Source organism: Dermacentor variabilis, chromosome 3, assembly GCF_050947875.1.
Source record: "Dermacentor variabilis isolate Ectoservices chromosome 3, ASM5094787v1, whole genome shotgun sequence".
NCBI lineage: Eukaryota > Metazoa > Arthropoda > Arachnida > Ixodida > Ixodidae > Dermacentor > Dermacentor variabilis.
Genome location: NC_134570.1, coordinates 242,934,272 through 242,959,135, shown reverse-complemented (window position 1 = coordinate 242,959,135; position 24,864 = coordinate 242,934,272). Strand labels below are relative to the sequence as shown.

The 24,864-nt window shown below is 43.2% G+C and overlaps 1 protein-coding gene across 1 annotated transcript; it reads left to right on the top strand.

The window, feature by feature from the left end:
• The first annotated feature begins 17,125 nt into the window (after nt 1-17,125).
• Nucleotides 17,126-18,106, top strand: LOC142576761 (uncharacterized). The gene has a single exon (XM_075687040.1). The coding sequence runs from the start codon at nt 17,141-17,143 to the stop codon at nt 18,104-18,106; it is 966 nt and encodes a 321-aa protein (XP_075543155.1). The 5' UTR covers nt 17,126-17,140.
• The last annotated feature ends 6,758 nt before the right edge of the window (nt 18,107-24,864 follow it).

Below are 24,864 nucleotides of genomic sequence, written 5' to 3'. Positions count from 1 at the left end.
CCTCGCTAGATGAGTTGAAGAAATCGGCGTCCTGAAGTCAGCTTCGCCGCAGTAGACTAGTGTTACGCGGTGAAGCATGTCAGAACTGAAGAGTGACCGCTTTCACCGACCTATATAATATGTGTTCCTTAATGATGTACTTGTGCACCTGCCGTCTCCTATTACATTACGCGCGCCGAGGCGCCTAAGTGTACTTGCCGGCCTTCAGCGCTGTTTCGAACGTGGCTGTGATGCTTTGAACCGTTGGTTTGTCGACCTCGTAAGCCAGTTAATGTTTAAACGGCAATTTTTTTCTGAACTATTGATTTCTTCCATAATAGCTACGTAATTTCGTAGTTTCCTGTTCAACTGCTTTGGTCATGTGCGAGTCAAGGTGTTCTCTTTAGCCGAGCGCAGCTTTCGAAAGCGAAACGACGCTTTTGCATCAGCATATAGTGCCGTCGCCCATTTACAACACAGTCAATCAATGTCATTTTGTATGTCACTGGGAAACCGCCGAACGCAAGGAACTCACTCGCATGCGGGAACTGCTTAACTAGCCACTGGAGTAGCGTGCCTCTTGGGAAGCTGCTTTGCATCAAAGGCCAGGTACCCTTGCTATGATTCACCGCAAAACATTTTGTATGTCTAACCGCTTAACATATTTGTATTACGGTGAAGCTAACCTTACGGAACCGAACTTCGCAACGCTTTTTAGACTCCTGAATCGCTTTAGACTCCTGAATCGCAACGCTTTTTAGACTCCTCTACCAGCCACTACCAAACGCTTGTCGGTACGTTTCTTGGCAAAGGTCCAGCTAAATCTACCCTTTTGGGAGTGGGGGGTCTCACGTATATGAAAACTGCCAAGGAAAGCAATTGCCCTGATGAAGGTACGCTACCCTGTCGAAACATTTGCACCAGCCTGTTCGACCACCGTTATCACCGCAACATATTTGTGTGTTGCGGTGAAGCAAGCCGATATTGGGAAAGATTTACGTGAATCTGGAATGTATGGTTTCTGTCAGCGACGAACCTAATGTTCTACTCTCAACAAAGCAGATTTTCGCGGCAGAATGCATGATGTCTTGAGAACTTTTGTTGGCTAAAGCCGTACATGCCAGGTTAGCTCTTGTCACAATAATACGCTTTACTGCAATACACAAGAGGCCTCGCTGCAGGACACGCCCGCCGTAGTTAGCCAAAACCTTATGTGACCGTTCACTGCAAAACATCTCCTGTATTGCGGTGAATCGTAATAAAGCACATTTGTCAGTTTAGAATGTAAAGACCCTTCCCTTCGCTTTTGTAATATTATGACTCAGTTTAATGAGAACATGTATTCACTGCTAAAAACATCCACATTGAAATAGAGATATGAACACCGATGGCAGCCTGTGTGATGTTTTATCCCTTTAGTTTTTTGTGTACCTGTCACGCTACCATTATTAAATTTTCCTGTACTTCGTAAGGTGCTGACGTACATAACATTACATCACAAGGAGCCACTGTGTAATTAGTGTTCATGGACCAGTGTGATGGCTTTTCTCAAGAAAGGTTTGGGGTTTGGGTTATGTTGTTGTGAAGGTTTTTTTAGAGAGGTAGCTTTCTGAGAAGAAATCAGATGTCAGGAAATAGACCTCAGTGGCACAGTAATCTTGCCTGTCTTTTGCTGAAACGTGCCCTAGACATAATTGAGTGATTTGCACTTGCAACTAGACAGCAGCCTTAGCTTGGGAGACCAGTGATATGGCATATTTTATCAAACTAGGCGACACATTGCATTACCAGTCCGATCAGAGACCTGTTTAAATGTTTGTCACCTTTAACACCTAAATTTTCGACCATGAATTCAGAAAAATCTGTAGCACATTTAGAACCTAGATTTTAACTGCTCTATAATTTGGCTTCTTGTTCACTGCAGTTGTGCGCGGCTTCTGTCCAAACGGGAGAGCACTTTTGCATAGCTTATTAGGGAACATTCTTATTTACATGCCTTCTTTTTATTTATCTCGCCTACAATCGCAATCAAATGTTTATAGCACATGAATGTGCTGTGCATGAATCTAACTTACAATGCCATGTTCAGCAGCACAGTGCATGTAGCTGGTGTTGGTTCATTCAAGCTAAGCATTACTACAGCCTTTAACTGTGGGTATCATGGTATGAGAGCAGAGAAATGGATATGCAAAGACAGTTGGGCACATTGAGACATCTTTGTTGTGTGTGAAAAGGTGGCAGATACACAAAATGGGGAGAACACATGCACTTTCATATTTTCTCGCGCACAAAAAAAAAGCCGGAGGAATAAGGTTTCTTCACTGTGCCATAGAAACTATATGTTTGCTCTCAAAGATAATTCTGATTCATTGGATTTGTTCCTGTGCTGTGTTTATTTTCTTGAGTGCGCTTTAGTTTTTGCACGTTAATCTTTCAGACTCGTTTTTATTTTCAGACTGAACATCCCAGGTCTATTTTGACTACCTGGTACGGGATACTTGCACTTAGCATGGAGTGATGAAGCAGAGCAGTGTACTTTTATTAAATGAGCAGATTTTAGCAGTATAACAGCAGTTCATTAAAAAACATGTGTGCTGAAAATAAAGTGTTCTTACCCACATTCCTCGTTGTCTATTTATTTGTTTATTTATTTATTTATACTGTCAACCCTCATAGGGGGTCATAACAGAGAGGACAATACAATTACATAAATCAAATATGGACAATGTCAATGTACGTAAAGTTGCTTAACACTTGTCAATTCACAGTGAATAAGATGTTCACTTGAATGCTGTTCAGCACACTTCTGACAATTATCAGAATACGTACAATGAATATCAAGTCGCACATATCACTTGACACTTCAAAACTAAATCGAAAACTCCCATAAATATGCCTCAGCAGCATTTTCAAAGTCGGTGACATCTTTTAGGCTAACAATAGCGTTTGGCAATTGGTTCCACATTTCTATCGCATCCAGGAAAAATGAGTATCGATATGTATCACTGTTGGTACGGTCCGGCTTTATGACGTAGTGGTGGTTAGTTCGCGGGTATCTTTTGCCTGGAGCATGTAGGTATTTGAGCTTATCAATCTTAAGTTGATCCTGCATTATTTGATAAAGCACCTTCAGCCTATATTTTTTCCTACGTTCCTCAAGAAGATGCGACGTTGCAACGCTGTAACATAAGCATGACCGATTCCTTCCTTCGGTATGTCGAACAAATAAAACGCGCCGCCAGACTCTGTATCCTTTCCAACTTCCTCTTAAGCGTCACTTGATGGGGACTCCAAACAACGGCTGAATATTCTAGTATCATCGTAACGAAGGCGGTGTATGCAATAAGTTTTACATTACGTGATGCACGTTCCAGTTTTTTTTGCTCAGAAAATATAACTTTTGATAGGCAGTCATGCAGACGTTATCTATATGTTGGTTCCATGTCAATTTTGCTCGTATTCCTGTATTCTCATCAGCAGAACCACTTATATGGGGAACTGATCATGATAAGTGCTCATGAGCATTTTAAAGAACAGCCTTGAACCCTACTCGTGCACTGGTAAAATGTGTAGATGCAGTGAAATTGAAACAGAAGGCAAAATAGCAAAGATGATGCAGTATTTGTCAGACAATTATGTCAGCAATTTTCGCATAAAACGATTTACTTAGAGCATACTAGCACTACAAAGCACCCATCTTTCTTATTATGCATACATTACTACAAGCTCTTTAAAGGTGGTCACAAGAGAGATGCTGGCTTTAATGAGGAACTATAGAAGTTAAAGGCAGCCATGAAAATGTATTAAGAAATTATGCAATGCATAGCATTTACTCAGTTCAGAGTGCTTCCAAAGTTGCCATAAGGCCTTGATAGCTGTGGATGAGGGAACAGTTGTAGCCCCATTTGGAGCATGAGAAATGAACATTAAGATCGAGACATAAGTAACAACTTGTAATGCAATTAAAAAATCTTGCTATACTTTTAAAAAGACAGTGAAATGAAATTAGTGACACAATTTCCTTTTCTTTTTACTTCATTTAGGTTCAATATACTGATTTTAGTAACACAAAAAAGCAGAGTGGTGAAGCACATAAGAAAAATGCTAGTCTGTTTTTATATTCTGCCTTCTCTAAATTCAAAGTTCAGTAAAGTTAACTTAGAAAGCTACGGTGAAGCCATTGCTTCAGCCTGTAGGGTGCATAACGGCAGCAATCGCCAGCCTAACTGCTTTGGGTTTACAGTGCCTTATCTGTATTGTATACCTTTTAAGTGCTGAGCTACTGGAAGATTGATTAAGGGCACCAACATGCTGAACCAGTAGTTTACTGAGTAAAATACATGGAGAAGGGTGGAAAGATTGGACAGAGCCCAGGGGATGTATTCCTTGTCCACCTAGTGGAAACGTCCATTTCATCCGCTCCTGAAGTTCTGATTGGCTGGGCTGGGGTATGCATGAGAAGGAGACATGCTTCCCCAGCTAATTTGCACTTCAGCAGAAGAGGATATGGACATGTCGACTAGATGAATACTTACAAAGCTATTTAATAAAGTACTTCTGTAACCAACATGCCTGCTATGCCATCCTTGCTTTAAGTGTCTGGCTTAGTAAAAGTGTGAAAGAACCAGGTTTGTGCATGAAAAGTTTTTCCTAAAGGTGTGTGTCTTGAAGACCGTAGTGGTGATCACAGGAAATGGGGGTGGATCCAGAGTAGCACCAAAGGGCAAGCCTTCATCAAAACAAATATGGAGGGAAGTGACTGCATGCTCAAACTTGTCAGCTCACAAGTTTGCCAAGACCAAGTGATGTCACAAGTTGATGAAGCCTACATGGTTAATGCGTAACCGCTTAGGTCAAAATTATTTAGATACATTTTATGAGGACTACATATTTACTGGAAATCTCAAAATAATTATGTTAGTGCAGAATACCTTCCACTAGTTGTGACGTCCTTGAAAGAATGAAAATGTTTGAGTTGTACTTGTGTGGTGCATGAAGTTACTTTAAAAAAACTCAGCAATGGAAACAAAATGCAAAGAGTAGTATTCGAAATAAATTGCCACCTCTTTAGGGCTAGATGAATTCAAATAATAATAATAATAAGCAAATAAAGATCGGGCATACAAGATAGATGTTTCAGCTCCCACTTGAAAGCCTTGTTCACAAAGATTGTGAACAAAGCTCCAGTTGATCCAGTTTTTATTTTTCATTTTTATGGTTAGCATCTAATTTTAAACTACTTACCGTGCCTCTTTTGACCAAACCAGACAGGCTGCCATAAACTCTTCACTACTTCAATGCAAATAATTGGAGGTTGGCAAATACATTTTTCTAATAGGAATAGTAGGTAACGAATAGTCAAACACTGATGCATACAGTTACAGCAGGCATATTTATCTTGGAATTAAGCACCATGCTTATATTGTCTAGTAAAAAAAGGACAGCTATCAAGGAAGATTAGGGTTATTTTTAAGCAAAAGTAATTATACCTCATATACTTGAAGCAGATGTATTGCTTCTCAAGAATCACGTCCAAACTGCACACACTAAAACATTAGGCTGGGATATTCAAAAAGACAAATACATGTTTTGCTCGCCAAGTGAATTTTAGTGTGCTCAATTATGTAAAGTGTGCTATTATATGATTATTGTAACTTGCTAGTGTAAAGAAAGAACAAGCCAAGATCTCTTGCTTCATATGTATGCGCTGAATCAAGAAGGTAATTAAGGAAGAAGAACATCAGAAATAACCACGGATATTTGTGTGCTTTCTGGCATAAAATAATTCTCATGTAAGCCACATAACATGCTTTCCAAAGCATCCCCTACCTTAACTTACAGCTGCATCACATGAAGGCACTTTCTAAGAACACACATGCTTCATGATCATTCACTGTGTTAGTGACTCCTACTGAAATAGACTGAGAACATATCTGGGCATTACATTCAATAGCTGATGTAAAGTGATGAGACTGCTGCTTGTAGGTATGAATGAACCAAGGGAATAAGAAATATAGGTTCTCAAACTTCTAGTAGTAAGTGTGGCAGCACTTAAGAAAAACATACTGCAACTAAAAATTGCAACACATGATGAAATAACTGAAATAGCTAGGGAGAGTTTAATAGACCAGTAAACAGGAAACTGCAAATTCCCAACATTTCTGAATACTTTTCTTCACATGTACTCACCTCAGAAGTATGACTTCCCTTAAAGGGAAGCTGAAAGTTTTTCCAGAAAAAATGAGTGAAAATGTGTACATAATGGTTTTCAACCCTCCGAATTCGAATATCGTGTCGAAATTGAGCGAAAGAAAGCGCAAATATATTTTATTTCGACGAGAAGTGCAGCAGCGGACACGCCCAGCTCGCGCGTCTCGTTTCCGCCTGTGATTGGTCGGGCGCCTCGTGACGTCAACTCTAGTGACCGACCGCTGCCGCTACACATGAAGCGCGGTGCCAGGTAGTTTGGTGCTGTAATGCAAAATTAAGAGGTAATGGAAAATTTAGAGAGACTGCGTTTCTCTGAGGAGTTTGGCGTTACTCCCTACATGTACGAGCCGATTGCGAAGAGCCGGCCTCTCGAAGAAGCAAACGATGCTGGTGCGAGCAGTGCTTTCGACGCGAACGAAAACGAACTCTTGGGATCTCCACGTGTTGGAAATGCTCTTCGGTGAGCATGTTTTTTGCTAAGCGATCTAGTGATCTCGCCGATCTTTCGCCGATCTAGTGAGCTCGTTTCCGGTCAAACAACTGTAGTGTTGTGTTCCTGCATGCCTCATCGTGGAACGTAAGCGGGGATGCGATCGTCGGCATTTGTGTGCTGTCCAAAGCTGTCGGCAATCTACAAAGACGGTTTAAACGCGTGAAAAGCTTCCCAGTTCATGCAGCACGTGTAATGACCTTCATCTGTGCGCCATCCGCACACTACTCGTAACCGAAGTCATAAAGACGGCGAATTCCGTCGGCTACGTGAGACGGTCGGTTTCTCGCTGTGCGCGAAAGAAGGGGGGAGCGTAGCGTCCTGGCGTGCGCCGGCTTTCCAGCACATGCAAACGCACGTTGACTACCACTCTACATACATGCAGACGCACCAACAAAGGAATGCAGGGCCGATCGAAGCAGATTACGATGGCACGCACGCAGAAACAAGCACGGTCAGGCACGGTCGCGCAGGCTGGGAAGGAACAAAACACTAGAGTTGATGTCACAACACCGTGGTTTCCGGTCTCCTCTCGCATTGTCAGCGTCAGCAGCGCGCGGCATTCGACGGGGGGCGGAGCTACAGCGCAATTTTAACCGACGATTACGTCGCTCTTAATTGAAAAAAAACCCAAATTTTACCTACATGGTTTATAAGGTTCCCGCATCCGTATATGAGCGTCTTATTGAATTCGACAGACTCTTCAGCTTCCCTTTAATGCTCGAACCTCTGCCTTAATTTTATAATTCTGCATTCTCGCTGCTTTGCTCATGCTGATTGACATCTAGCACAAAGGTTGGCAAAAGTAGCTGAGCATGTGCAGGTGTTGCGAGGCAAGCTGCCCACATCGGGTAGCCACATGCCAATTTCTCAGAGTAGATGAAAGGGAAGCCTTGAGGGTAAACCATAGAGAAGACGGATGGATACCTTGGTTCAATGGTAACTGAAAACGCCAACATGAAAAAATTGGACAGCCCACAGAATCAGCAGAATTTACATAGTTTGCAAAAACTGAAAAGATGCATTATTATATTTATGTTACACCGGTTCCAGTCAAGTTGAAGATATGAAGATTTTAACTGTCTAATAAAACTATAAGACAATACGTGACCAGCAATACTGTATGGAACCTAAACAATTTTAATAAAGTCACCTAGAAGTCAGGATGGAGAAGTAACTGAATTGAGGATGCTAAAATGGATGAGGTGGAGGCAGATTGTGAAGACAGGTCTTAAAAATTAACATTCAACACACACTTAAGTTGGCAAAGATTGAACTCAATGTTCAGGAAGAAATTGACTAAGATAATTTATTGGTATACATACATGAGAGAGCAGCAACAATACAGCAGAGATAACTGTCATGCAAGAGGAAAGGACGTTGGTCTAAAAATTAACATTTGATCAGAAGAATGGTTATGCATGGGCTCAGGCTCATGTACAATTCTGTATGGTACGCATGATGTCAGAGCTGCATCGCATAAGGAACTGTAGCCTTACTTGCCTCGATTATGAAATGATGTGGGCCAAGAGTGGAACAAGGATAGCACCAAGAGGGGGCCACTCCAAAAGGAGAACGGGAGGGAAACGGGGCGAGAGAGATTTTCTACGCAACAGATACAGAGTCATGTGAGTCATAGTCATAGAAACCAAGACCCAAGGAGCTGCACAACAAGGTATATACATTCAAATCTCCATACAGTTAAACCTCAGTATAACGAAATCCTCGATATAACGAAGTATTTAACTTTTCATAACCTCTTCTCTTTAGAACACCATGCATTTAGAGCCTCAATATAACGAAGTGTGTTTGTGTGCAATTTCAATATAACGAAATTTCGCTTCTGCTGCAGAGGAGTGCCAAGACAGTCAATGGTAACTTCCGCGGACTCAGATAGTCAAATAATTGAATTGCAAGCGGCTGCTTGCAAACACACCTCTCAAACTGCGTGCAGCGCGACAAGAACAACAGCTTGGAGCCGCATCATGTTGCGTATAAATTAAGTCCAAGTGCGATCAGATCCTATCGCGCCCCGCGCACTTGTGCTTTAGGTGCGGGTGAAAGTGTGCGAGGGTGAGACAATAAAGATGGGGGCTTCATAAGTGCCGCCTTCCCACGCGAGCAATGGCAAAGTGGGGGAGGAAAACGAGCTCGCGATAACACGATCAAGCGCGCGCGAGGGGGCGGAGTGTGGGGGGGGGTAAGTTGGCGCGCGTCTCGGCCATGACTGCGCGTAGCTGTAAGTGCGGCTGAGCGCATACGCAGCCGCACACCCTGCTCTAGAGGTAATCTGCTGCGTGTGGAAAGAGCGGGCATGCCAAGACGGCGTGGCATCATGTAAGCTGTTTTCCCGCACGTTTAGTATTGAAGGTTGCGCAATCTCGAGTTTTGATGACCCGTTGGAACGAGAAGCAGACGAAGCATTCGCTCCCAGCTGCCGGCGCTCTTTATGATAGCGTCATCGCAGTGCGACCGGGCGACGTTTGGGGGCGGAGTGCACGCGAAAGCATGGCGTTACTTAATTCATACCGCTGATGTGAAGATATCAACGTGGCATGAAACCGTATCATCCAGCGCTTGCTCCTATATTCGTCAAAATTGTTTTCTTATTCAAACTTGCTTTTTTTCGATTGCCCAATAATTCGGAAAATTGCATGACCCCTTTCCGTGCAACAAAAATCGATCGGCGACTGTACTCATTTGCATAACAGATCGAATTTCAATGCAATGAAATTTCTATATAACGAAGTGAATTGCCGATTTTACCTACTTTGTTATATCAAGTTTTAAGTACTGTATAACGAAATTTCCTGTTCTCTACACGGGGGTGGCAATGTGGGCTTGTTCGTTGATCATCATGGAACGACATGTAATGTAGCGCAGCAAAAAGAACACAACAGGAAATGAAACACAGACACAAGCGCCTAAATATGTCTGCGTTTTGTTTCTGCTTGTGTCCTTGTTTACGTTGCATTACACTACATGCCATTCAATACTTTCACTGTCACATTCATGAGCACTGAAAACCTAGAATCAACTAATATCTTGCCTGATTTGCCATAATTGAAAAGAAAAATGTGGGTATAGTAGGTCTAATTGAGTTCTGGTGATTTTAGTATCACTGACATATAGCTCTTAAGAATGTTTAATTGTTTCTTCCGTTAAGGCAGAGTACATGCTACAATAAGTGTGAACGTAGGCAAAAACGACATTTTTGGCTCTTGCATCAATTTTATGGCATGTTGCATGATCTAATCAAGTGGTTTCAATTTGACGAAGTTCTCGATTTAACAAAATAAAACCTCACATCCCAATAAAATTTATTAACTAGACTTTCTGTACTATATAACCAAAGTACTGTATAACTATAAGCAGCTGTAGCCGCCACGAGTGGCGATCGAGCAGAATTGAAATGAAATTGCTTTAATCGACAAACGCCGACCGCTGCTGCTAAAGTACGTGCCACATGCACCGGGCAAGAAAAAATCTGCGGGAACCGCGGTACCACACGCAGTTATTCAAAGCAGTACATAAAAGTGCCGCGGACTCAAATTGGTTAGTAAATGCATTCAGAACCAGTCTTTCGATTACTCAATTAATATATCAGCCACACGCTCGCATAGTACGGCCACGTGGCAAACGCGGCCGTGCAGACGCTTCACTATGCGCGCATCGGTTGGTTGCAATATTGGGGCACTATATGGGTGCATGTTTAAAGCACAGCGTTTATTGCCTATCGCCTAATCGTTGCGGGTGCTCCATGGCTGAGTGTATTGCACGGTACAGAATTGGCCCCAGTACCAGAAGTACACAGGTAGGGCGGTCCGTGCAGACGAAGCATGAATGCGTGCTCAACATATCCACGTCGTCATTTATGCGAAAGCGTCAAATGGCCCATTGAGCAGAAAATCCAGCGTCTGTCGTCTCAGCGAAACAGCACCTCAAATCCCATTGGCTGTGACCACGTCACGAGAGCGCCTCGACGAAACAGAGCGGGTGAAAGGGTACGCCTGCTGTCGCTATAGCGCACCAGGTGTTGCGTGAGGGGAGAGGGCGTCGCCGCCGCCCGGTCCGTATCTCCCCCCTCTACTGGGCTTAGCTGTAGCGCGTGCCTGCCGGCCTTGGTGGGCACTGCTGTTTCCTGGTCTCTGGCATGCGGTGTAGGCGCCGCGGGCTGCTGCTGCTTGCTAGCTCGGGCCCAATGTAGGTCTAGGGTACATCACTCGCAGCGCAAAACTCGAAGGACTGCTCAGCGGCGTTCAATTGGGCACTAATGCTTTCGCAATCACAACTCAGATAAGACATGCTTACCTGTCCTCATATGTTTTTCTTTAGTTTCCAAGTGGACGCATCATTGTTCACCATTCGCAGTCTTCAATCTGTCGTCATCATTGCATTGTCACTTCAAATTAGTTGTAATATCACGCCATCAGATGCTGCCGCCTTCACGCTGTGTAGTAGATACGCAGTCATTGCCATGCATGCACTCATCATCCCAAACTCGTTATGCCTCAATCGTGATGACTCTAGAATTGTCATCCCATCGCCGATCATGCCATCGTCACCGCATCAGCATCATACTGTTGTCGGCATTCGACAGATGCATTACACAGATTAGCATTCCTTTTTAAGCTTCTAGAACAGAATGCACGTGGTGATCTACTGCAGTAATATTATGAGAGACACTTGGGTGGAACAATTGCTGGCCTCAATCGCCAAGCCTCCCTGCCACATCATTTATTTCAATTTCCACAATAATCCTAAATTGTTTCACAAAACTTCTACAACAAATGTCAACATGGTTGCCATAAGACCTTGTCTCTCGCGAAAAACACAACTATATTGTTATGTTCACTAACTTGATCTCCTCCTCTAAACTTAGTTCTTGCGTTGAATGGATGCTTTTAGCGTTTTAAATTCTGCTATATTGTGCCACTGCCTCCTTCTCCTGAATAAGCTAACTTAATATTGATCCACATGCAATTACTAAAATTCACTGAATCTTTCTTCATGACCAAACACAATTTGTATGTTAACAACTCCAATTCACAAATGTCTTTTGACACTTCTGGCATGCCACAATGCTGAGTGTTTAGGCCCTTGATTTTTCTTATTTTAGATCTTGCAGAGAACTTAACGTAGAGGACTAAACTTTCTGTTGATGACTGTGTGTTTTGTCGTGAAACAACCAAACTCTGGCAGGTCTGTTTCTGTTCAAACAGACTAAACAAATGGCCGACTGAGCAAAAAAGTCAGCGTCTGTCGTCTCAGCAAAATGGAACCTCAAATCCCATTGGTTGTGACCATGTTGCGAGCGTGCCTCTACAGAGCAGAGTGGGTGAAAGGGTACATCTGCCGTCGCTCTAGCGCGCCAGGTGTTGCATGAGGGGAGAGGGCGCCGCTGCAACACCACGTCATCCTTGCTCTCGCAAGCCAGCGCCCAGTCCATATCTCCCCCCCCCCCCCACTGTGCTTAGCTGCTGCACGTGCCCAGTGGGGCAATGTCTCCACTAATGTCTTTTCGGAGTGCTATCACTAGTTAAAAACCTAACATCACTACCCTAGCGAAAAAAAAACTGATAGAAATTTCTACAAGTCTCTTCGGAATATGTATAGCTTGTACGGGTCCTTCTAAGAGTGATATATATTCTTACCTGAACCATAGAACTCTTTACCAGGCTGGTAGGCAGCAGATAGATCTCACTGTGCTGCCTACAAGACCAAATAGCATGATGTATCAGTCTTTTAAACCCAGATAGAGATCATCATACGACATACAGAAATCTAATTGAAGCACTGATAAAGCATGTTGGAAATAGCACACACACCGGTGCCCGCATGGCTGAAGAGATGTTTTTGAAACGAACTGAATATACAAACCCGAATACATTGCCTGCCACGTGAACAGATAACCAACACAGTTGGGATATTAGAGTATCAAACAAAAATGAAGTGCGTAAACTGTGCAACTATCAAAACTTTTTACAGCTTGTATGCAGATATACTATCCTTAACATGTTTCAACATAAATTAAAGCACACGTTTTCAAAGCACAGCAGCGTTACTTAGTCTGTGAAACTACATTGGAGAAGTTGCATGAGAAAAGTATCAGCCCATTTTTGTCGCAGGTGTGCTCCAGTTCTTTTAATACAAAATTAGATTTACAAATTTTACGAGATGGATGTGCAACATTTAATGCATATCCAAAACAGGATTACTGTCGTCATTGTCGTCGTCATCATCATCATATTTATGTCCACTGCAGGATGAAAGCCTCTCCCTGCGATCTCTAATTACCCCTGTCCTGCGCCAACCGATTCTGACTAGGACCCGCAAATTTCCTCATTTTGGCGCACCACCTAGTCTTCTGCCATCCTCTACTGGACTTCCCTTCTCTTGGTACCGATTCTGTCACCCTAATGGTCCAACAGTTGTCTAATCTGACCATTACATGACCTGCACAGCACCATTTTTTTCTCTCAATGTCTATTAGAATATTGTCACGTGGTGGTGACGTTGAAGAACACAGTAGCAAATACTGTGAAAGACAAAACTAACTTTTATTGGGCGAACCTGTGCCCACAAAAACAGGCTACACTTATAGCACAACGATAGCGGCGAACACGGTCGGCGATCGTCGAAAATCTGATCAGCGGGTCAAGTGCGTCGGCTTTTATACAGCAGTCATCGAATGTTCCAGACTAATCGTTCGGACCCCCATGCCTTCCACAACGTTCTACAACATTCGAGTCACGCGATGAAATCAGATAACACAAGGTTCGGCGACAACAGACAGCGGATAGAAGCATCGATAACTTTCCAGAAACTTCGGATACGTGCAGACGCGTCCCGCGCTGTGCGATAACATTTGTTAGGCGGCCAAACGTGGTCGCCCATTAAATATAAGTACACATGTCAATATCATCTATACCCGTTTGCTCTCTTATCCAAACTGCTCTCTTTCTTTCTCTTAAAGTTATACCTAGCATTCTTCGTTCCATCACTCTTTGCGCGCTCCTTAACTTGTTCTCAAGCTTCTTTGTCAGTTTCCAAGTCTCTGTGCCATATGTCAGCGCCGGTAAAATGCACTGATTGTATACTTTCGTTTTCAATTGTAATGGTAAGTCAGGAGCTCACGATGTCTGCCGTATGCAATCCAACCCATTCTTATTCTTCTGTGAATTTCCTTCTCATGGTCAGGGTTTCCTGTGATTAGTTGACCTGGGTAAATGTACGCCTTCACAGAGTCTAGAGGCTGACTAGCGATCTTGAACTCTTGTTCTTTTGCCCGGTTATTTATCATTACCTTTGTCTTCTGCATGTTAATCTTCAGCCCCATTCTTACACTCTCTCTGTTAAGGTCTTCAATCATTTGTTGTAACTCGTCCGCAGTGTTGCTGAATAGAACAATGTCATCGGCAAACCGAATGTTTCTGAGGGGTTCGCCATCAATCCTTACTCCTAAACCTTCCCAGTTTAATAGCTTGAATACTTCTTCCAAGCACGCATTGAATAGCATTGGGGAGATTGTGTCTCCTTGTCTGACTCCTTTCTTCATAGGTATATTCCTACTGTTGTAATTAAGTTTATTTACAAAAGCAAACCAAAGCACTTTCAATACTGTGGACACTAACTGTAGCTCTAACATGTCAGGCTGAGTTTGTGAATGCCATAAATTAGACACTACCAACGTGATTTCATTAAAGCTACTTTCTGGGCTAGTTGGTGCATACTTGATTTGAAAAATATAACAGCGCTAACGCATCCATCTACAAAGGAACAAGGACAAGACACAAGCAACATGACTACCAATATGACTAGGGTTTATTTTACACTCCGTTATCTAAGGACTAAGCAAGCAACTTTAGCCACATTTAAACGAGCACATAAGAACACAGACTGAAGTACCAACTTCACCATGCCCATTTGTGCTCACAGATGCTGTATAGAACGTCAGGTCTAATTGGCACATGCTTTTATCATACTACAACTTCATATGAAGCTATTTTCCCTAGACTATGCACTTTTGCATTCATCCCAAAAGTGTTGTGATATGTGACAGAACACAAGTGAGCTTGTGCAAAAAGAACAAACTGGCATGGCACACTGACAGGAAGCAAGGAAACAAGACATGCATCGCTATTGGTACAATATCTACAGTAATACATCAGAACATGACAATACAGCAATATTATTTAAGCAAAAGTGAGTACAGATCTGAGAACTTATTCGAGTAAGAACATGGATTTACCATATTTAAAACCACATATTCATGAACAAAAACAGCTAAACATCAGTGCACATATTGCAAAATCAGAAGACACAAGTCTTCACTGGGTGCTAGTTCAGCCACCACACGTCGAAATGTGCAAAAGCAGTTTAACCTGTGTAGCCTTCAGCACACGACAGCAAAGAAGGCTATCAGCAACAGGCTTCATATATACTGTTTGGAGTCTCTGATTCAAACCATCATACACTGTTAAAATAAAATTTCAGAGTTTGCTTGTTTCATTCAGAAAAAAGATAGTGTCTTAGTCATGCCGCCACAGTTAACGGATAAACTTGCACCAGCTACATTGAGTCAAAGGAGAAAATAAAGTGAGGAAGACAGATGCATGGTGTGAAAATGATGCTGTTGTATCAAGTAGCATAACTGCTCACTTAACATTCAACTGCTTTCCATGCCTCTGCATACATACTGAGAAGCTTTACCTCTTTACCATCTGCTAGTGAAGCACTGTTTGTTCACTGTGATCACCCACTCAAGCAGTCATTTGGTTAAGTAGGGCCCTTCGCTACATGTAAGGACATTAACCCGAAACCGTGCATAAGTCCTGTAAAATATTGTCATGTTTTGGATACTGCGATTGTTCATCAGCAGCTGCATCACTACTGCCAACTTGCAGACCATGCAATTCCCCAAGCACTTGCTCAACAAGAGCATAGTAATGAAGAGTGGCAAGTCGGGCTAGCTGGTTCATTAGGAAAAGAAGAAGCTATCGCAAGAAAAAATAAACAGTCTAGAATTTTGATGGCTCTAGCTTGTTTAATATATTCAGACATCAAAAATCTGATTATTACAGAACGCCACAAAGCGTGGTGCACTGTTACCAACTGTTGTTTCTTAAAGCTATAACCTGTTATTACCAGACATTCATTTACCATGGCTGAAGACATACTGTTCATCGTTACCATGTCTTGAGCACGGGAATTAGTCTTTTCATAAAGGTTTGGTATTGTCGCTACAAAAATATTGTGGTATATTTCCATAAACACACAAAGGTGCATAACTTCACTGGGTGTTACATAAACTAGTGGCTCCTCTCTTCTGACGCAGACTGAAAGGTGCTTTGCATGGAGAAATTCAACAGGAAATCGTTTCTGGCATTTCAGAATTATACAAGAATTTGCTCGAGTAAGAATTCTACAAATGAGAAAAAAACGCACCTGAGAAGCTGACAAATGCCCTGTTTTTAGTCTTTATAGTTCAAGTGCACTGGAGAGAGTGGAATGTTTATTGGTTGATGATCATTTGGTAATATTCAGTGACACTTGTTGAGTCACAGCCACGGTTGTGGACTACAGCCTGTTTTTCATTTTCATCCAAGTTCAGGCACAGCTTTCCAGTGCCTAACAAAACTGTCTGCTGACCAGCTCTCCTCTCCTATACACCAAAAAAAAGAAACTCACTGCTTCTGGTGAAAGCTTTAAACTAGCTTTAGCTGCCTGGAACTTTCGAGCAAGTACATAACGTTCCAATATCTGTAAAGGAACATCATTAGCTCCGCTGACCAATTTCACAAGAAGTCCATTTCCGCCTTCAAATACAAATGAAGAATGCGACCAATGAGGTCCTAGTTTAGCCACACTTTTAGGAAGACACAGAATTTGGTGTACATTGTATGTCATTGCACCCAATCCGTACAAAGACTGTGTTCTCACAACAAACTCCGAGAGAAGATCGGATGATCTCATTATGGTCATATGAAGTGGCGGTGTCCAGTAGAAGTATATAGACACCCTCCACAAGCAAACTGGAATGTCTGACATACTTACCCGGCAAAAAGCCATGAAGGCATGGTAATAAATAATGAAGAACCCACCACTCCCATTCACTAGCTTTCCAGATTGTGAAGTCTGATAATCTTCGTGGTGTACGTGTTAACCAATTCAGTGGCTCGATTGCCAATAACCTCCTGTTTAAACAGGCTAAACTTTGTTGTGAACAAATGTAAACATGTGTTCTTTTTTAAATTTGATCACATTTTTATTCTGTTTAAGCCGTTGTATGGTGTATATTTGTTCCAAGAATCTTTCCTTTCCGAATCCTGGGCTTCATATTTGATTTATATGTATTGTCTTTTGTGATAAAATAAATGCATTATTTCTGACTCATTTTTTGGGCAAATGAGGAAGCTTGTAGCATCGTCAAGAAAAGCCAACCCACAAGCAGCGCCCCCTATGCGCATTACAGAAGAATCCTGGTGCGACAACTGGGCTGAGTGGGAGAGGGCCACGGGAAGCGCGGCGCTCGACACGGTGTGGAATAAACGTTCCTTTGAGTTTTACTCGAGTCCAGTCTTCTTATCTGGAATAGAGATAACTCCCGCGCCGGGAGCAGACACTACAAACTGGCGACGAGGATCATTCAACTTCAAGAAGCCCACATGGCACCAGAAGAGGCCAAGAAACAAATCAGCGGACGCCAATCAAGAAAAAAAGCCACGCAAGATGGAAGCCATGCTGCCCGCCTTCCCGCCATTCGACCCGTACACGGACCCTACGTCGCTCGCCCAGCGGTGGACGAAATGGCAAGCCCGTTTTGACAACTTTCTACTAGCAGCAAACATACAGAATGCAGCCCGCAAACGCGCTATGCTGCTACACTACGCAGGACATGCGGTGCACGACATTTTTCTGGCGCTTCCGGATCGAGGCACGGACTATGAAACGGCAGTCGCGAAGCTGAACGCACATTTCGCACCAAGAAAGAACGCGGTCTACGAGAGGCATGTTTTTCGTCAAGCAAAACAGAGCTCCGAAGAAACAGTGGACCAATTTCAAGTCCGACTCAGAAAGTTGGCTGCGACATGCGAGTTTGCGAACGAAGAACAAAAAATCGTATCGCAAATGATAGAAGGCACCAATTCAGCTAAGCTGCGCCGCAGTGCATTACGAGAGCGCAATGTCACGCTGGAGAAAATCATGGAAATAGGCCGCAGCCTCGAGACAGCAGAGTTCCAAGTAACCAGCATGGAAGGCCGCGAGCGCGTCGAACCTGTGCAGAAAGTCACAAAGAAGCAGTGGCGGCGCAGTGCGCCTTCGAGCAACCAGTCAACAAGCTGTCGGGCAATCGTCCAGAGAACAAGCAAGCTGAGAAGTGCAGCTGTTGTGGAGGAGTGTGGCCTCACAAAGGAGGGAAATTGAGCTGTCCAGCATGGGGAGCTACATGCCACAAGTGTCAAAAGAAAAACCACTTCGCCAAGTTCTGCAGACAAAGACCCACTGTACACTTCATTGACGTCACGGGCACCCCCGCAAGCACACAACAGGACACAAGCTTGGAGGATTGCGTCTTTCACGTGCAGAGTCACAGGCAAGAATTACCAGTGGTAACAGTCAAAATCAACGACACACCACTTGAGTTTTGTGTGGATTCTGGAGCAGGTGTCAACGTCATCGGAGAGACAATGTGGCAAAAGCACCTACAGACGATTCAGCTAGAGCACACAACCACAAAGCTGGTACCATATGGAGTTACCCAAGAAATCCCAGTCATGGGAAAGTCCTCTGCAACGTTCCGTGCTCTAGAACAAGTCGTCGAAGCGACAGTTTACGTCGTAAAAGGGACACATCGATCGCTTCTGATCTACAAGACAGCCTCTGATCTCAAGCTCATCACAATACTTCAGCTGGTCACAGAGCGCACGCAGTATTGTTGACGCAAAGAAAGAGTTTCCAAAGCTGTTTGGCAAGGTCGGTCGGCTCAAGAACTTTCAAGTCAAGCTGAACATCTCACAAGACGTCCAATCAGTCGCGCGACAACACTGTCGCATTCCTTTCCAGATAAGAAAAGCGCTGGAGACCGAGCTCACACGCCTGGAGGAGCTAGACATCATAGAGAAAGTAACCGGACCAACACCTTGGGTGTCACCGATCGTCATTGTTCCCAAACGCCATGATCCCAACGCAGTCAGAATGTGTGTCGACATGCGAGAAGCCAACGTGGCCATTGCTAGAGAAAGACACGTCATGCCCACAGTAGAAGATGTTATCAGCATTCTGAACGGAGCCGCCTACTTTTCAAAGTTGGACCTGAAAGAGGGCTACCATCAGCTCGAGCTTGCTGAAGAATCCAGGGTGATAACAACGTTCTCTACACACTGTGGTCTGAGGAGATACAAAAGACTATTGTTTGGTGTCAATGCCGGCGCAGAGATTTTTCAAGACGCCATAAGGCAAGTACTCCCGGATGAGGACGGAATCATCAATGTCAGTGACGACATCCTCATCTCTGGACGCACCATAACAGAGCACGACCGAAGACTGCGTCTGGTGTTGAAGCACCTGGAAGATGCCGGGCTGACTCTGAATGAAAACAAGTGCGTCCTAGGCACCAACAAGCTGAAATTCTTTGGACACGTGTTCTCATCTGCAGGAGTCAGTGTGGACCCAGAAAAGGTTAAAGCAGTAGCCAGAATGACAGCACCAAAAACCCCAAACGAGGTTAGAAGCCTCCTTGGCATGGTAAACTATTGCTCTAGATTCATTCCTCGCTTAGCCCAAATGGTGGATCCATTGAGGAAGCTCACACATGCCGGCATAGAATTCTGCTGGAACGAAGAGCACCAGGCCCTAGATGACGTGAAGAAAGAAATATCTCGAATGCGCACCCTAGCATACTTTGACGACACAAAAGAGACCCACGTCATCACTGATGCTGGACCAGAAGGTATAGTGGGAGTGCTAGCTCAAGAAGATCCAAGCGACAAAAGCCGCAGCATTCTGGCGTACTTCAGCAGAGCATTGACACCAACGGAGAGAAGATATCCCCACATCGACCGTGAAATGTTGGCCATAGTGGCAGCTATTGAACACTTTCACATCTACCTCACAGGGGGAAAGTTCACGGTGAAGACAGACCACCTGCCTTTGGTGTCTATCATTCGAAAGCCCAGCACAAAGCTCTCAGCAAGGCTTGAACGACTGAACCTGAGGTTACAGCATTACACCTTCGAGATTGAACACATTGCAGGGAGGAACAACCCTGCAGACTACCTGTCAAGGCATGCACCACCTACCCACAGTGTCGTTCCCAGTGAAGAAGCAAGTGCGATAGAAGAGTATGTTACCTTCATCGTGGAATGAACTGTTCCACAGGCACTGACTTTGCAAGAAATCGAGAAAACATACGCAGAAGATGCTCAGATGCAGCTTTTGATCAAGACGAACAACCCAAAGACTTGTGACGACATGTGGAAAAGCGACAGGCTGAAACCATTTGCTCAAATCAAGGACGAGCTCACAGTTGCCGAAAACGACATTGTGGTAAGAGGGACGAGACTGATAATTCCTGAACAAGCGCAGGCTCAAGTCATTCGTCTTGCACACAGAGGTCACCAAGGAGTGGTGAAGACCAAACAATTGATCAGAGAAAAAGTTTGGTTTCCGGGGATTGACAAGAAAGTAGAGGTGGCTATAAAAGACTGAAGCATGCCAGAGAACCGTGGTTGAAAACAAGACATCACCGCTAATCATGACACCACCTCCAAATAGACCATGGCAGTCTGTGGCAGCAGACTTTGCTGGCACCCTACCTGGCAACAAGTACGTTCTAGTGGTTGTCGACGAGTACTCGCGTTTACCTCTGACAGCAGCACTCTCCTCGCTAAGTTCAAAATCTGTGACGGAGAAACTAAGCGAAATGTTCACAGTACACGGAATGCCACAGACACTAAAGACAGACAATGGACCTCCCTTCTTCGGGAAGGAGTTTGCAGAGTTCATAAAATCTTGTGGAATTCACCATCATCGCGTCACTCCTCTGTGGCCTCAAGCCAATGGAGAGGTCGAAAGATTCCTGAGAAACGTTAAAAAGCTGGTGAAGAGTGCTGGTGCTGAGCAGAGAGACTGGCAAGCGGAGCTAAACGAATTCCTTCTAAACTACAGGGCGACACCTCACTCAACAACAGGTTTCACGCCTGCTGAACTGCTGTTTGGACGAAAGATCAAAACGAAGCTTCCTGAAGTTCCAGAGAAGCGCATGCATGCGGAGCTGGCAGAAACAGATCTAAAGAAGAAGCAACAAATGAAGGACTACGCTGATTACAGAAAACACGCTGTGCCACATACAATAAAAATGGGAGACGCGGTACTCCTTAAGCGACACTCGCCTCTCTCCCATGAGACGGCCTACGAGCCTGTTCCCTACAGGGTGACGAGAATTCAAGGGACAGCTGTAACTGCCGAGCGAGACGGCAGGAGGGTTTTAAGAAATGCGTCGTTCTTCAAACGTATCAAAGTAGGTCAGCAGCATAGTCCAGCGCTCGAAGACTGGGACGACTGCATCACTCCAACAGGTGTAACCCAGAGTGACAACACAGGGTTTAGATCCTATTCACTTGGAAACAACAAAGCATCCCAACCGAATGCACGACGAAACCGGGACCGTCAAGCCCGCAATACCCAGCCGAAGGTTTTTTCAGATTTCATCGTCGGCCAAGTGCAGGCTGAATAAAAGTCTGGGGGGATGTAGCATCGTCAAGAAAAGCCAACCCACAAGCAACGCCCCCTATGCGCATTACAGAAGAATCCTGGTGCGACAACTGGGCTGAGTGGGAGAGGGCCACGGGAAGCGCGGCGCTCGACACGGTGTGGAATAAACGTTCCTTTGAGTTTTACTCGAGTCCAGTCTTCTTATCTGGAATAGAGATAACTCCCGCGCCGGAAGCAGACACTACACTAGTTTCTCCTTGAAGCACATTACACCTATACAACACGCATAGACACTGATAGACTATAGATCCGGCAAACTAATACGAATACACTGTTACACTAATAAAAAGAATACACTAGTAGACTTGTACAAGCAGAATAGCACAGATACGTCCAGAATAGAACTAAAAGGAATTTCATCAGTGTATCAGTTGTATCGTTTCATAATGCAATAGAAAAAAACTGATAGAATTCTTATTAGATTACCCTATCAGATTTTTTGCTAGGGATCTTTCAGTGCAAATGCATATCAACCTTTTGACTAATGCTAATAAGTGAACACATGACTTCTTGTGCTGCAAGTTTTCTTGGACTCCTGCTTCCCTTAAACTTATACTGTATAATATGCTTGCAAGCTCAAAACTGGAGTATGCTTCATCAATCCAGGATAGACCTACAAAAACACAACTCTCATATTTAGTTGAAGCCATACAAAGCCAACCTTTAAATTTTATTGTAGCTGCTTATTCCCATACCGCAAGCATATCAACAATTAAAACTTGCCTTGATTGGCCAGGCTTGTCAACAAAAAAACTTACCCATTTATTTGACAAATTCTCAATTTAAACATATGTTATTACCTCCTCGTATCTCATTGAGAATGAACCACAACCTCAAGGTACAGGTGCCAACTTGCCAAACCAATCTTTACTGTTCCTGTCAAAGGCAACCTCAGAACACACACACACATGCACGCACACGCATATATATCAATGAGCTACAAGGAGGTAATAAAAACATGTTTCAATTGAGAATTTGTGAAATAAATGGGTAATTTTTTTTGTTGACAAGCCTGGCCAATCTAGGCAAGTTTTAATTGTTGATATGCATGCGGTATGGGAATAAGCAGCTACAATAAAATTTACAGGTTGGTTTTGTATGGCTTCAACTAAATATGAGAGTTGTGTTTCTTGTAGGTATATCCCGGATTGATGAAGCATACCCCAGTTTTGATCTTACAAGCATATTATACAGTATAAGTTTAAGGGAAGCAGGAGTCCAAGAAAACTTGCAGCACAAAAAGCCATGTGTTCAGTTATTAGCATTACTCAAAAAGTTGATATGCATTTGCATTGAGAGATTAGTAGTAATATGAATACCTATGTACAAGTAAATGTGTTAAAATGACTAGTTATTATGTGAAAATCTCTTCATTTTACTTTTGCCACCCCACCTTACCACCATTTTATCTTTACACACACAAACATGTGTTTGTGTGTGTGTGTGTGTCTGTATATATATATATATATATATATATATATATATATATATATATATATATATATACCATGGCACCCATTCCGTAACTCTAATGCTCCATTGGTTATCTGCCCTAAGCTCAAGACGATAGAAAATTGGGCAAGTTGTTGAAGCTTCATGGTAGCTACTGCATGACAGATGCCGACAAAAGTAATAGAACGGGACAGAATACATCACTATCAAATTAAGTTTATTGAAAGAAAACAACCAATATATGACACACATCACGTGACCAACACCCGGCCCCCTAGCATATGCAGATACATACCAAAACAACCTTCACATCGCCGAATGCACGTTTTGATGGCATGTCACGGCTCATTAATCAACGTAAAGAAACAATTACTAAGACACAATGCAACTCAGTGGCTTTACTTAAGATCTAACACGGCAACCAGCTATCTTGCAGCGAGATGGATGGCTGGCTGACACATAGTGAGCCTTTCTTTCTAATGTGAAAAGCCTCCATTAATTCATGTGAGAGCTTTTCACAGTGTGTGAAGAGCAGAGTAGTATTTTCAAAAACTGGATGACGCCCGCTGCTGCAACAATGCACAGAAAGGCGTGAATGCGCAAAAACCCTTAAAAGAACTATGGTACTTCCTTAGTCGAATGTTTAAGCACCTTCCTGTCTGACTGATATATATTTTGTAGGCTGCAAGAAAAAGGAATCGAATAAACAACATTTCTTATGCAAGAGACAAACTGTATGCTATATTTCACTTTGCAGTCCTCCCTGTTCAGACACCCCGTGTGAAGAACGTGCTTGTTTATTGCTTCACATATTCCCTTCAGCTTATGTTTAAATGAAAACTCAATCCTGACCTGAAACTTAGAAGCCACCTTTTTCTGCCTGTGCGACAATTAATAGAGGGAATAATGGCAACTTTGTTCCGCTCTTGCTCCTTAAGCTTCTTCCACCCTGGTTGCACTTTAAGCTCCTTAATTAATGTGTTTCAAGATAAAGAAACCACTGAAACTGAATAACCTGCCTCATTAAGCCTTGTCACCAGATTCCTTACACTTTCAAGGATAAGGTGAGGATAGCTCTTGATTGGGGCATCTCTAATTGCGTGAATGGCAATACTGTACTTAATAAATTTTGAATGGCTAGACCTATAATCAAGCAGGGACTTAGAAGTTCTCGACTGATATCCCCAGCATACGTCATCCCACATAAAAGTAAGCCTGATATAAGAAGTTGCAGCACATTTCTTTCTGGAACTTCTAATGTGAAGTTGAAATGTTGCTCTGTTCTCTAAATAGCTCCAGTACTTCGATGACAGCTCTGCAGAAGTTATCATTTGCTTATGAAAAACAAATAATCACCCACGTATCTGAAAATTTTAAGAGCAAGCCCACTCAGGTTTTGATTATTTTCTGAACAACATAACTTAAAGTATTACTGAGCACTGGTGCAACACCGGAACCTATGCAGATGCCAGCATTCTGAACACATATTTTACCTTCCCACCAGACCGAAATTGACCTTAAATAGAAATCAAGAAGCTCCAGAAAGTTTGCAACCAGAATTTTACACCTTTCAGCAAATTCCAGCTAACCTGTTTGATTGTGTATGCAGTCCTTAACAAACTGCAGGAGATGCACCTGCGGCAAAGAATTGTATAGGTCTTCTGCATCTATACTAAAGCCTGTCCATTTTCCCAGATTCTGCTCCTGCAGGAAATGTACAACACTCCGAGAGCTGGGAGCAAGGAATTGGTCGTTGATTCTCAGCCTGTCACGGTGTGTCTGCAGAAATTCTGAAACATGAAGCCATGATTTATATTCCGACACAATGGTTCTGAAATGAATTCCCTAAACTTGTGTTTTGCACTGAAGAAGGCGCATAAAAGAAGACCTTTTTCCACCTTAACATCATTTGAGACTGTTGTCAAACCAAACTGATTCAACTTCGTGACAGCTCAACA

Bases quoted from the DNA above. Each gene is read 5' to 3' on its own strand.
- LOC142576761 (XM_075687040.1), top strand. From the start codon at position 17,141: ATGCGCATTACAGAAGAATCCTGGTGCGACAACTGGGCTGAGTGGGAG.